The 13,071-nt window shown below is 43.4% G+C and overlaps 1 protein-coding gene across 1 annotated transcript in view; it reads right to left on the bottom strand.

The window, feature by feature from the left end:
• Positions 1–7,650: 7,650 nt before the first annotated feature.
• The window catches only part of PSTPIP1 (proline-serine-threonine phosphatase interacting protein 1), a 52,484-nt gene continuing 47,063 nt past the window's right edge, over positions 7,651–13,071 (bottom strand). The window contains exons 13-15 of the mRNA XM_032194959.1: positions 12,342–12,412; positions 9,671–9,768; positions 7,651–7,959 (exon numbers count right to left, since the gene is read on the bottom strand). Coding sequence (XP_032050850.1) covers positions 7,828–7,959; positions 9,671–9,768; positions 12,342–12,412 — 301 coding nt within the window. The 3' untranslated portion in view covers positions 7,651–7,827. The remainder of the gene's footprint in view (positions 7,960–9,670; positions 9,769–12,341; positions 12,413–13,071) is intronic.

Genomic DNA, 13,071 nt, shown 5'->3' with positions numbered 1-13,071 from the left:
TGGTGATCTAGCTTGTCCTACCAGAGCAAGACAAGGATGACTACTGCAAAGTTTCAAAAACTTTAAGTGCTCCACAATGGATAACACTTACTTCTCTCACCTGTTTCTTCTACCCAGCTTCTCCTGAGTGATCATGTTTCCTATCAAAGCTTTACGAGATTAAATTCTCTGCCAGAGGAAAGCCTGCAACTGATGAGTCATAGTAGTGTGGGGCCACAAGGGTTATTTCTGTTGACACTCTAGAGAAGGAACAGCTTTACTTTCATCTTCAATGCGTAGTGCTTTGAGCAGCAGCCTCTTTGACCAAATGGGCTTCTGCCCATTTCAGAGATTAACTTGAGCTCTTCCCAGGATGAGCTGCTGTCAGACCTTTGCTAGAATTATGCTGTGACTGAAGAACTAGAACTCATTTCCTACATGCAAATTAAGTGCTTAAGCAAATCTCTGACATTTGAGGTGCTCGAGAGCGTCTATGATTCCTTGCATGCAAAAGCAGTCTTTGTAGACCAAAGCAAGAACAGAATCAGTCAGGGAAAATTGCTTTTGAGCAAAACTCTGAAGTGTTTCTCTCATTCTCTCACCTGTAATGAAGAAGCAGTAGATATTAAATAATGCTTGCCACTGAATGAGGCTGCTAGCAAATCAAGTGAAGTGGGGTAGCGTTGAAATGCTCTCAATTGCTACAGAAGGATAAGCTGCCCTTGGTAAAGATTGCCTTGTGTAGATCTGTACCCAGGCCTCAACCAAACAGGCTACAGATGAGGTTATTTCTCAGCAGGTTCTATAGCAGTAGTAGGCAGCCCTGTTCCTGGAAGGTACTTTCAGGATTTGGAGAATGCCCAATACCTGGAACAATGCTTGTTGCTAGGAGCAGCCTAGCACCATACTGTGCTCTTACACTTTGAATGCAATATCCATTTAAGAGCACAGAAGCTGCTGTTTTAACCTGGTAATGTTGTAACATGTGGGTGGAAATCAAAGGTGTCAGCATCAAGAAATGGAGTGTTGAGAATATAGGACACAAGATGGGAAAAACATAAATTTAGGGCTGATGCTGATAGGTAACCTGGGTTTTCACAGGACCCTAGAGTGGGAGGCTGCATTTCTTCTACCTCTAGAAGATGGCATCTCTTTTGGGTTTGAATCCCAGACTTGAGCAGTGATGGCAGTAAAACCTTTAGCTGCCACTTAGCAGAACAAAGTCACTGCTGCCCATGCCTCACTTCCTCACAGCAGTTCAGACACAAGGAGGGTTGTGCCGCCCTGCTCTAAAGACAAAGCATTTCTCATGTCTGTCAGTCCATTGAAAGCTTTCCCTTTCAAACTTCTGTTAATGCTCTTATCCTGGGAAGGTTAAAGTTCATCACTTTCCCAAGAAGTTCCTACACAGACCATTCTCAGTTTCAAATTTCAGAACAATTCTTCCTTAAATGCAGCTGTTGAGCATTTGTGCCCTTGTGAAGTGGAAGGGAATGTACTCGGCCCCCTCCCCCTGCTCCCTACAGTTAGCTGTGAATGTTATCTCATGTCTGCAACCCCCTTCCCAAAAGCCATGCAGTATCACTGCAAATCAAGCAATGGCAGTGTGTATGTAACATGATTTGTCCTTTTGTACAAGATTTTTTATTGTGAATATTGATCTGACCACCACCCACTGCTCACTTGTTCAGAGTGAGTCTGGGACTCAGCAATCACAAATATGTAGCATGCCAGAAGGCTTGTCAGTGATGATGTCAAAATACTCAGCAAACTCCCTGTGATGGTTGGGTAAACTGAGGTGTGAGACTTTGGAGAAGACACCTTTGCTTCAGAAAGCAAATACATTTGTCTTGGTTTATTGTTTTTTGTTTGTTTGTTTTTAAAGGGGTTTAGCATGGGTTCTTCAAACAATCAAAGTGTATGTAATCCCCTGCTCAGGAAATTTCATTCAAGTTTAGGCTACATTTTCTTCAGCTTCCCCAGGTGTCCAGAGCCCCTGAGACAGGGGCTACAACAAATGCCAGCATTTGTCTTCTGTCAAGTGAAATGGGATTTGGTTGTCAAAACACCACTGATGCAATTATAGTTCTCTCAGTATAGTACCACTTAACCTGCTGGTTACTTCTCTATGTCTGCCCATGATTTGGACATTTAATTGAATTATCGTAGAGGCAACAAATCTATGTTATGTTTTCAAATCTGTACAACATTGGCTCTTCTAAATCTGATAAGTAAAATTCCTTCAGATTTCACAGAACCCCCTAGGTTATGTTACCTCTCCTTCTACCCCACCCCAGTTGTCAGTTGTCTTTATACCCTCTTCATCATCCAGAAGTTATATGGAAACCCTGGGCTATAAATTGATAGTTACGTTTAAAGCCCAGTTCTATTTGCCCACTGGTTTTGAAAGGTTTTGTCTTTCCCCTTGGAAATTTCAGGCATGTCAAGTCTGATTTCTCCTGATGTTGCTGAAGGATAGCTGGGAGATGTCAGTGGTTTCTATTAGAGTTTTATATCTAAAACTAGTATTTAGTCTATGCCCTGGGTTAGCACATAGTGACACAGTAAATCTGGCTTTGGGGCCCTTGTGCCAGACAGAAATGCTGCAGCTACATGACACACAACAGTGACAGGCTGTAGATTTGCTCTTCTCTTTGCACCAAGCAGCTTTTGCCAGGTCAGGTGTCATCAGCCCTTCAACAGCTGGTAGAAAGACAGGATGAACGTTGTACCATGTGCAGTGGCTGATGTGATAGAAGTATGATTATCTGGCCATTCCAGAAACTGATCCAGTTGGCTCTGGGTGTGAGCCAGGAGTGCGTAAGTCTGAAGGTAACTGTGACCTTGAGCTTCTGTCATCCAAAATGTGAGTTGGCCACTGAAATCAGATAATCACTAACGAGCAGTTTGACTAAAAGTACTTTTCTGTCCCCAGTGTTAGTTTTACCTCTATCAAGGGGACGTTTTCATTTTGTTAATAACCCAGTCATAAGCAGGACACTAAGTTCTGTTCCTCTTCCAAAATCTATCCCACACAAGTATCTTTTCCCCCACCATAGAAACCTACCAATCAGCCCCTGCAGACTCCTAGCAGTTATAGCAATTACTTTCCAGAAGCCTGTCATGGCCTTTATCTCCTTCCTCAAAAAAAAAAAAAAAAAAAAAAAAAGGAGGCACAAAAGCCAACAGTTTAAAAGCAACGTTCTACAGGGTGCTTCCTAGTAACAGAAAAGAAATGGAGCAAATGGAGCAACTCCTCAGCCATCCTTTCTCCTTTAGTCCCCCCTACAGAGAGCATGCTCAACACCACAGCTGCACTACAGAAAACACCTGTGATGGGAACTCTTGTTAGTTTAGGAGACTGGTGAGTGTTGCTGATAGATAGCAGTGACTGACCCTAATCATGTTTTTAATTTTGTTTTGTAACAGCCATCTCTGATTTACTTCTGAGGCCTTGCCACTCACTCCTGCCCATAACCCCATGCTACCAAGGAGATGTGGATCTGAGGAGTGAAGGCCAAGCTCGGGGCGCTTTCTTGCTCTCCTCGTTCACTAGCACTGGGTGAAGTTTGTGCTTGAGGTCACATGAAACACTAGTAGCTATGTAGCTGGAGAGCATCAAAGCATGGGGAGAGCAGGTAATTTTGAGCAACAGAGGCTGATTTTCAAGCCTTGGCAGTTTGTTCTATACCATGCAGAGTTGCTAGTCTACAGTGAAGGTTAACAGCGATCTTTCAGTGCAGCAGGCTGTGTTTATGGACTACTGATGTAGGCTATCCTGGGTTCTCTAAGCCAGCTAGTACCCATGCAGCCAAGAGATTTCATAGTACCAGAGAAGCAAGCATATTCTTTACCCCCAGTGCTTAGGTTAGGTGTTACTAAATGCTCAATTAAGCTACAGTCAGATATCACCTGATGCCTGGCTTATAATGAATCTATTCTTGGCATCTGTGTGCTTCCACTTCAATTGCATTCAGTAGGGAGTGAGTAAGCTGCGATATGGAGCATTCACCTAGAAAACTACCTCTGGAGAGGAGCCTCAGACCTCAAATGCACCCTTTGAAGAAGCACGACAAGAAGGAATCCAAGGTAAGCGTTGCTACTGTTTATTTCTCAGGTATGTGATCTGTCAGTGCTTTAGCTGAAGTATGCTGGGATTATTCTTAATACACAATTCAATCCAGGTTCCTTAAGGAGGTGACAAACACTCTAAAACCTCTGGCAGCTGCTGTGTTCCTGGTGTTGCTGACTGTTCTGTCTAATGTAGGATGGGTTGTGGTTTTTTTCTTTCAGCTGAGTAGTTGTAAACAATGCCAGAAACTGTCTGTCTGTAGCAATGGACCTGTAAGCTAAGCAGGAGGTCCTTTCTTTGTGGTTAAGCCCTGACTGTGCTGGCTATCCCAGAGCTGGGGCTCGGGGATCCCTGTGTTTCCAGTCTGATGCTGCTTTGTTTGACCCAGATTTTACAATGGGCTTGTGAGCTATTAATGGCACACACAGGAGCTAAAATCTGTTTTGTGCAGAGATAGGCCTCACACTGCACTTATAGGCATTTCATAATTGTGCATGGATGTTGTTGGTTAAATATTAATTTAAGTAGGCTTTCCAGCTTCTTAATAACAACACGGTAAAGGAGAATAACATGTATATCTGAGTCTGGTTTAAAGGTGCTGCTGGTCTGGGGGCCTACTTCCAACTTCAGCATTTTTGCTCTTGCTAAAGGAAAAATAAAACAGATTGCTGCTACACTTCTTTACAGCAGTCTCATGACCGCATTGCTCAAATGCAAAATCCATTGAGGAGAGCAGCAGGTGTGAACCTTAGTCCCTTTCTTTTCTGTTGTGGTCTGTGTGGGTAATGACTCCAATCTTTCTTGTCCCTCTTAATGGAAAGAAGAAGCCTGCGGGTTTCTTATGGCCTAGTAAAATTTCTAGAGGTTACGAGTCTGAAATTGTTCAGCATGAAATATTTTGTTGTTTGTTGTGCAAGGTGAAGCCTACCCTGCAGTGCTTGGTCAGAAACAGCTCAGTAACTTTATTGCAAATTTAGTTGAATTAGTTTAACTCTATGTAAAGACCAGTCATAGGCTGTAAAGGGGTAATTAGGCTCCTCCCTTACAGAGCAGCTGGCAAAAGCACGTTTTCACTGGAAACAAGTTCTAGTGTGTAAACCCATCTAGAGCACAAGCAGCGTAAGTAAAGAGATGGTCTGCTTATCACAAGCATGCTAGGAATTAACTTGACTAAGAGTTAACTGAACAAAGCTTTGTGTGCCACTGTTAACTCTGGCTACATGTGTTGCTTGGTACATCCTTGCCAAAAAATGATAGTCAGGGTGGAGGTAGAGGCTTATCAGAAGTGTTCATCAAAAAAGATTTTCAACCAAAAATGTTGGATTTTAGTTTAAGAATGTGTGCCACTGGATAGGGTCCATTTCAATTTCACCTGAAAACTAAATGAATGCATCAGTTTTGTTACTGAAGTGTTACCAAGCTGGAGAGGTGATATTGTTATCAGGGCAGTAACCTACATTTGACCTTCCTGCTTTTCCTCCTGCCTGGGGTGGATGACACCCAAAGTGTGGGTGTACTCAGAGGGTATAGGCATTTCTTGGTATCTTTGTTCTGTCTCTGACAAGTGCTGACACACTGATGGGCAAACTGCATAGCTATGGCTTGGTAACTACTGATCAGCCGCATTCTTCAGCGTAAAGCAGAGGAATTGAATTATGAGCAAATATTGCTGCTGCTTCTTCATTTCCTGAATAGTCTGGAATTAGCATGTGGGATCCAAATGCAGCAACAGTGGGTAAACTTTGAAATATCTGTAGCCTCATGCAGTTGTAACAGTATTAACTTGGCAGAAGAAAAGATAGGTAGAAACGAAACCAGTTCCCTGAATTAAACAGCAAAAATATGAACCGCTTTGATGGAGTAGAAACAGTAGTCGCTGTTCCAGTAGCTGCCTGTCAGCTGATGTAGACCATATGGGATGTGTAGGCAAATACGGTCTGTAATGGGATTTCAGAGAAACCAGGACTGGGTATTGCCATCTCTTGTGTGAGACCGTATGGGCCCTCAGTAGAGTCTGTGTCGTATATAGTTAGAGGAGATGCATCTTATAGATTTGGAAGGTTTTATTCCTCTTTAATTAAGATCATCTGCCAAATAACTACTTATTCAAGTATCATTTTATTTCCATTTATTACAGTTCTCTTTGTGAAAGACTCAGTGCTCAAGAAGCAATGGATTAAATCCCTCATACTTCAGGTTTCCTCTCACGCTGTACGTAAGGAACTGTCATAGTTGTCTGGCAGCAGCCATTTACAATGCGGTGGCCTAGTTGAGGGCTGTTGTGGACCATTTTTCTGTCACTGTTCAATTCAGATATATTCACAGAAACTTGTCATTGACATCCTCAGCCTGAATGAGCACTACTCTTCATATAATCTAGTGCCATAAATGCCAATCAAGTCCCTGCAGTACCTCTGAGCCTCTTCTAATGAGAGGTACTAAGAGCCCTTCAGCATCGATGCAGATGTGCTGCATAATAGCTTGGGGAAGTGTGGGAAGGACAAGAGTGCTATGCAAAGGACTGCAGGAAAATAAAGAGAAAGGGGCTGCAGTAAGTTTTATTTGATTTCTGAATCAAGAAATTATAATAAGATAATGGAAGTGCTTCTGACCCTCACTGTGTTTCATTTGAGACAATTGAATTGAACGCTGTGGCTTTTCCTCCTGTCTATATTCCTGTTTCTTTCTGTTGTCTTAGCCCTGCTCCATGCCTTTTTGAGCAGCAGTTTAACATTTTCCTTGACTTAGTTCAATTTTAAGATCTGAAACCTTTACAAGCAAGGTCATTCTGGCCCCAGAATTAACGCTTTCTGCTTCAGATTAAATTGCTGATATATGTATTTAACCATATATAAAAGCTGAAGAAGGAGTGGTAGAAAGTATTTAATGATCTCATGGTAAGTACAGTGGCAGCTGGAAACATTCCTAAATACTAGACTAGAAAGACTGATAGAGCAGTAATCTGTGAAGTACAATGAACCTGCACAGGGCAGCTGCTCTAAAGAGGGTTTGTTGTAGAGCAAACACATTACAAGGAACTGGAAAGGAACCAGGACAGGTCTGCGCCAGCTCTCCCAGAGGTACAGAGGCTGTAGATAGTCGGAGACTGAAAAAGCTGTGGCCAGAGGAGGAGGAGAAGAAGGAAAGGATCAGCCAAGTCAACAGTGAAGTTGGAAGGAGAATGCTTGGCACTTCTTTGCCATACTTAAAGGAGAGAGATCAGGGCGATGCAGCACTGCTGGAAGGCTGCCTTTTTTTTTTTTTTTTTTTTTCTTTCGCCTCTTCCTTTAAACATGAAAAATCCCAGTAAGGTGTCAGAGAAACTATCCAACCAAGACAAAAGCAGACCTTGGGCTCATCATCTGTCCTTATTTTGCTGTCCCGGAGTCCAGAGCAGAGCCATGGTTACTTCTTTGTTCTTTTTCCTTTAGTGTAGTTAAGTTCTAGGCAGGATTTTTCTCCCAGACTTACCAAGACTTGTAACACTGATGGCAGCACAGCATGCAGATAGTGGGAAGGACCTCTGTAAGAAACCCAAGTCCTCATCTCAGTGAGGTGGAGCCAGTTTTTGCAGACAATGTAGGCCAGAAGGTGCCAGGGGTAGAGAGGGTCAGGGTAGGGAGGAAGAAGAAAGCATGGTCAGTTGGTTATCTCCTGACTGGTAACTGTAGAGGACAGTATTATGGGTTGCCCTTGGTCAGCTGCAGCAGCCATGTATGCTCTTTGTTTTCAGTAGTAGAATATTTTCAAAGTCTGAGGGTTGGGACTACTCTTCGTCAAATCCTTTCGAGATAGGAACCGGGCACAAAGCCTCGCTGCCCGTTCCTTTCAGCTGTCCACCAGCCGTCCTCGCTTTCTTCAATGACAGCTACGATGTCTCCTTCGTTGATGTCCAGTTCATCCGTGTTCTGAGAGGAGACAGGAAAAAGAAAACATGGTTAGCCTGAGAGCGCACGGGGACTCAAGCATGTATCTGGTGGGGCTTTGACCCTGCCTTTCTTTGAGAGTCTGTCAGTGTCATTTTGGTTGGGAATAAGCTCAAAATACCAGACAGTGAAGGATTAAGCAATTATGGAGCTGGCTATTTCCTTAAGATCCTCAGAAATTTCCCTAGCGTTCCTGTTGTCACCTCCTGAGCAGCCTGGCTGGTGCATCCTAGCAGAAGGCTGGAAGGGGTTAATACGACTGTCCTAACCCAGCCAGCCGTGACCTTCCCTCAGTCTGCAGGGGTAGCTCGATTAAACAGTTTGAGGCTTAATTCCCAGGGGAGATAAAAAGAGTATCTGTACTAATCCAGGCCTTAAATAGGTCTTTCAGTTCCCTTAATGCAGAACAGTGGTGACCGGTGGAGGAGCCTTTAAGCTGACAGGTAATCAAGCTGTGAAAGTCCCGTTAGGGAAGGCTAATGGTTTAGCAAGAATCCGTGTGAATAAAAAAACATTTATAACCAGTCCTGAGGAAAATGCAGAAAGAATCTCAAGTTTCATTTTTATGGGCATGGAGCTATCTCTGGATGTGGATAAAATCGTGAAAAGCACAAGGTGGAAAGGGGAGGCAGATTATCCCACGTGTCCCATGTGCAGTAGGTTTTATTTGCACCTTCCTTTGAAACGTGGCTGCTGTCAGAAGTAAAGTATCAGGCAGGATGCATCAAGGGCCTGAGCAGTCTAACTGTCTGGGTCCTTCAGTCCGAGTGCTCAGATTTTAGTGGAGGTGAGGGGTTTTTGTCATTTCTGCTGTTTTAGAAGGTAACTTGTACAATAGGAATGATGACATTACTTCTCCTTCTGGCAACTCAAAATGTAAATGTGAGAAGCATGTATTTTTCTGTTTGATACTTGATGCAGTGGTTTGCCCACTAGTGTTGTGATTTTTACTAATGTTATTATGCCTAGAGAGGTCTGAAGCCAGTGAGAGTTTAATATCCAGGTTAAGGATGCAGGTTGCTGTTTGTAGTTGTCTTTTGGTGCGTAGACATAGATCCAGTCCACTGTGATTCTGCTGCTTGCTCCACTGAAGTACAGGGACACACTATAGTTTATGGGGATTTGGTCCTCTCCAGCATGGAAGGAGACCTCAGTTAAAGCCCAGTGTGTTAAACTGGAGCAGGAATCTCCAAATAATAAGTGAGATCACATGGAGAAGTGTTCTGAAATCAGCATCTGTCACACATTCTTACTTCTGCTGTAAAGCCACAATAGAGTTTATGTGAGGAATCTGTAGTCACCTTCCCTAGGAGAACGTTTCACAGCAAATGTAAGTTCGAAATGCTCAATACTGCTTACTTAGCCATCATCACCTGAAAATGAAAGTTTTCCTTATCTCTTCAGTTCCCTGTATCTCTAAAATGAGAGTGCAACACAACAGTGATTTAGGCAATGGTATAGCATGCTAATATGTATTCACTTGCAAAAAATGCTTGAGAGAGCATAGCCCAGTGATTTGTGGCAACAACTGGCCTTTGGCCAGTGACCTTCACCAACAAGTCTCTGTGTCCCCATCTGTCAAGTGGAGTTAACACCTCCTTCACAGAATTAACACTTCCAAGACATTTGGATCAATGTCAGCTGTTTTAAATCTGGCACTGTATGAAATATTTAGTTGGAAGCCTTTGCTTACCTGGGCTGTGTAGTCATAAAGTACTCTGTAGTCCTGTGATGATGTGATTCTTGTTTGCTCGTTTACAAAAATGGATGCGTAGACCCCATCTGCTTTCTCTGTTGGGGGAAAAAAAAAGAAAGGGGGGGGGGGAATGAGGAGAGAGGGGAAAAAGAAAAAGGAAAGAAAATAAATAAAGGGTTCCATTGCTTAGAAATGCATGGGATCATATGCAAGAGTTCACAAATACAAGGGTCTCTGTTCTCTGCCTGGAGGTGTACACGTATAGAAAAGCTGCCATGAAGTGTAGGTAAAATCCTGCACAAAAACTGTGTCCCATTGATTGGATGACAATGCACCCATTCAGCTTTGTGGGAGGCCAGAAAATAGCTTTAGCTTCATCCAGGTTGGGAAAAATGTTTACCCTGCTAAAGCACAGTCGCAGTAATCCCAAAAGGAAGCGCTGTGATTAAACTGGTTTAAAATGTTTGCTACCAGAGGTGTAAAATTCTAGCAGATTCACATGGGGCTTTTCTTTTTCCTTTGAGATGGCTCATCAGATGTTTTCCACTAGTTTATATAGTTTCCAGGTAGCTGTTTGTCACTGACATATTACTTTTGGAAGATGTTGTTTTAACCCAGCTTGTCATAATGAGGGAAAACTCCTGTTATTCTGGAGGAGACAGAGCTGGCCTTTTTGAAAAGCACCGCCTGGGTCTCTTCTTTCATTTTAGTGCTGGTGCTGGGACCACAGCAGCAAAATGGAACCACCAAAGCCTAGCTAGTGTTGATGCTGTTGTGTTAACACAACAATCCCCACTGAGGCTGCTCTAGTGTACTCTGCATCCCCTGGACAGTGAGAGTGCAACTACAAGCTTAGATCTGGCTGAAGGACTGCTCTGGAAATGGCTTTCAGGGTGCAGGACTGAGCATGAGAGTTGGGTCTCCAGGTGAAAAGCCCCCACTGAAGTACTGGGCACACAGTGCCAACAGGATACTGCAGGACTTAAAGAGGGACTCAGTGTGTGCCTAACTCCTTGAAGAGCCCTTAAATACACATCTCTGCTTGAAAGCAACATAACAGTATGGTCAAAACCAAGTGAGAAATACCATAATGCTTCTGTTTGCACATAGTCACAATCAAGAATGTTGGCTTAGTGCTGGGAAGGGGGGAGCGGCGTTTCCTCCCAGCATCTACCTGGGAACCTTCTCCTGCCATGGAGGTGAGCAGAGGTCCCCCTGCGTGCAGCTCCTCTGTGTGAGCAGGATGACAGTGCTCTGCAGCACTTACCATTTTTGAGGCCTTTGTCCAGCAAACAGTGTCCCTTCCCATCCCTAGCCTAAGGAAATTCAGAAGGAATGACTATCTTCAGCTGTGTCATCACCGTCTGCTTCAATTCTTCAGTGCTCCAAATGGGTCTGAGCTGCTGCTTATGGAAGGTACTGCGGTTCCTTCCCCCTCAGCTGTGCCAAAGCTCACTTTTGCTTTGAGAAGGACTGCGTGGTGAGGAGAACGGTGAGGGACTGAACAGCTCTAACCTTCAGGGCCCAGCTAGAGGTGAAGGGGAAGGCAGGCTCTAACTGCATGCTCACAGCCTGGTATGTCAGCCCAGGTGAAAAAGCCATCTTACCAATCGGGGTTCCCAAAGCATGACGGCTAGAGCATGCTACGTGTGCAGCAAGGTCTGCTTGGGCTCCACGTAACATCTGAATGACAGAAGGGCAACCAGCAGGGTTTTTTATGCACTTACAGGGAGATTATTTTATCAGGCCTGAGTACAAGGTGCTGCCACAGATGCTGACTGTTCACTTGGATAAAGTCGAGAGCTACTGTTAAATCCAGCATGTGATATAGCAGTGCTGTTTATTTCTTGGTAATGTCTTCCTTCTGCAGTTGTTACACAGCTCTGCGAGGGGCTGAATGCCTCCAGGTTGTATCTGTGTGGATGCTGCTGCATGCTGAGGAAAGCGGCTGGTGCCTGGTAGGTCCAGCTGGTGCTGGGTAGTGCTGGAGGGTCTCCCCTGCCTGACACCAAACGCAACAAATAAGAGAGTCTGGGCTCCCTTACTGGGTGCCCAAGCAGGCAAGGCAGGCCTCGCAAAGTCTGGGTAGGTTTCAAAGCTGTTTTAAAGCAACTTTTTTTGTTTCCTTTAGGCAGGAATCACAGTTAAAATGTTTGTTTTAAATCAAGTCAATAACTATGTTATAAGCTGTTCCTTTCTGTATAGTCCAAATACTATGTTTTAAATGTCCTCGGGTAAATGCCTGGCTGCAAAGATTGTGATAAGACAATCTAACTGTGAAATGAGATGAATATTTGCATTTATAAGGCATGAAGCTGATCTGTTTAAAAAGCTTTAGGAACCCCTTTGCACTTTCTAGAGGTAGCATATTCAAGCTTAGAGAAAAGTATTTTCTTAGTTGGACTGTGTTGGTCTGAGTGTACAGTTCACTCTTACTCAGAGCTTTTGAAGATCTTATGACCCTAAGAACACATGGCTGATTTGGCACTTTAAACTAGGAAAGCTGCCCAACACAAATCTGAACTAAATCAGTTTCCAGGTTACTCTTTGTCTTGTCTACCAACATGTGAACATGTGCTGCACCATTTCTGCTACATATCAAAGTTTGATTTAGCAAAATGATCTTAAACAAACACAGCTGGTAAATGTACTTCCTGAGGAGGCATACCAAGAGGAGGGGCTGAAGGAGTGATGCTTTCAGCATTGTTCTTGCTGCTTCCGTGCAGTAGTCCGGAGAATCTGCAGAGCCAAGAGAAGACAATGACAAAGTGAGTTAACAGGACTGGATAGGAGTGTTTCTTACACTTTGCAAGTCTTGGCTGTCTGATTTGACCTTCTCTCCATCTGCCGTGGTGCTGAGTGCATGTTACCTCTTCCTGTGGCGAGCTACTTTCATTTATGCTGTAGATATACTTACCTTCAGCTAAAAATATATTAAAAAAAATCATAAGAATACTAAACTTGTTGAATTGTCAGCCATCATTAAATGGCACACAAAATGCATCATGTAGTATTTTGTTGTGGATCCAAAAGCTCATGAGGCAAAACTCCAGTTGTTGCCTCACTCTATTGATATGATGAGAATTTCAGTTGTTCGCAAGAAATTACCGTTCATTTGCAGACAGAAAAGTAAAATAATTGAAAACACAAAGCTTGTATAACAGGCCTTTCTAGAAATTGCAAGTTTAAGTGATTTTTTTTAATTTATCCTAGTTGTTTTCAGTATCACAGCTGGATACTGGACAGCTACTGGAGGCAAAGTGAGAATATGGCTTAAGATTCTCAAGCACAGATAGCAATAGCATTGAGTGCTCAAGACGTATATAAAGGAGTTGATTTTTCACCTGGTGAGTGGTCAGTGTTTCAGGAAAATGGACATCTAAACTCAACAGCTTCTG

This window comes from Aythya fuligula, chromosome 11 (assembly GCF_009819795.1).
Source record: "Aythya fuligula isolate bAytFul2 chromosome 11, bAytFul2.pri, whole genome shotgun sequence".
Taxonomy (NCBI): Eukaryota; Metazoa; Chordata; class Aves; order Anseriformes; family Anatidae; genus Aythya; species Aythya fuligula.
Note: the sequence above shows the minus strand (reverse complement) of the source record. Positions and strands in the feature narration are given on the sequence as shown.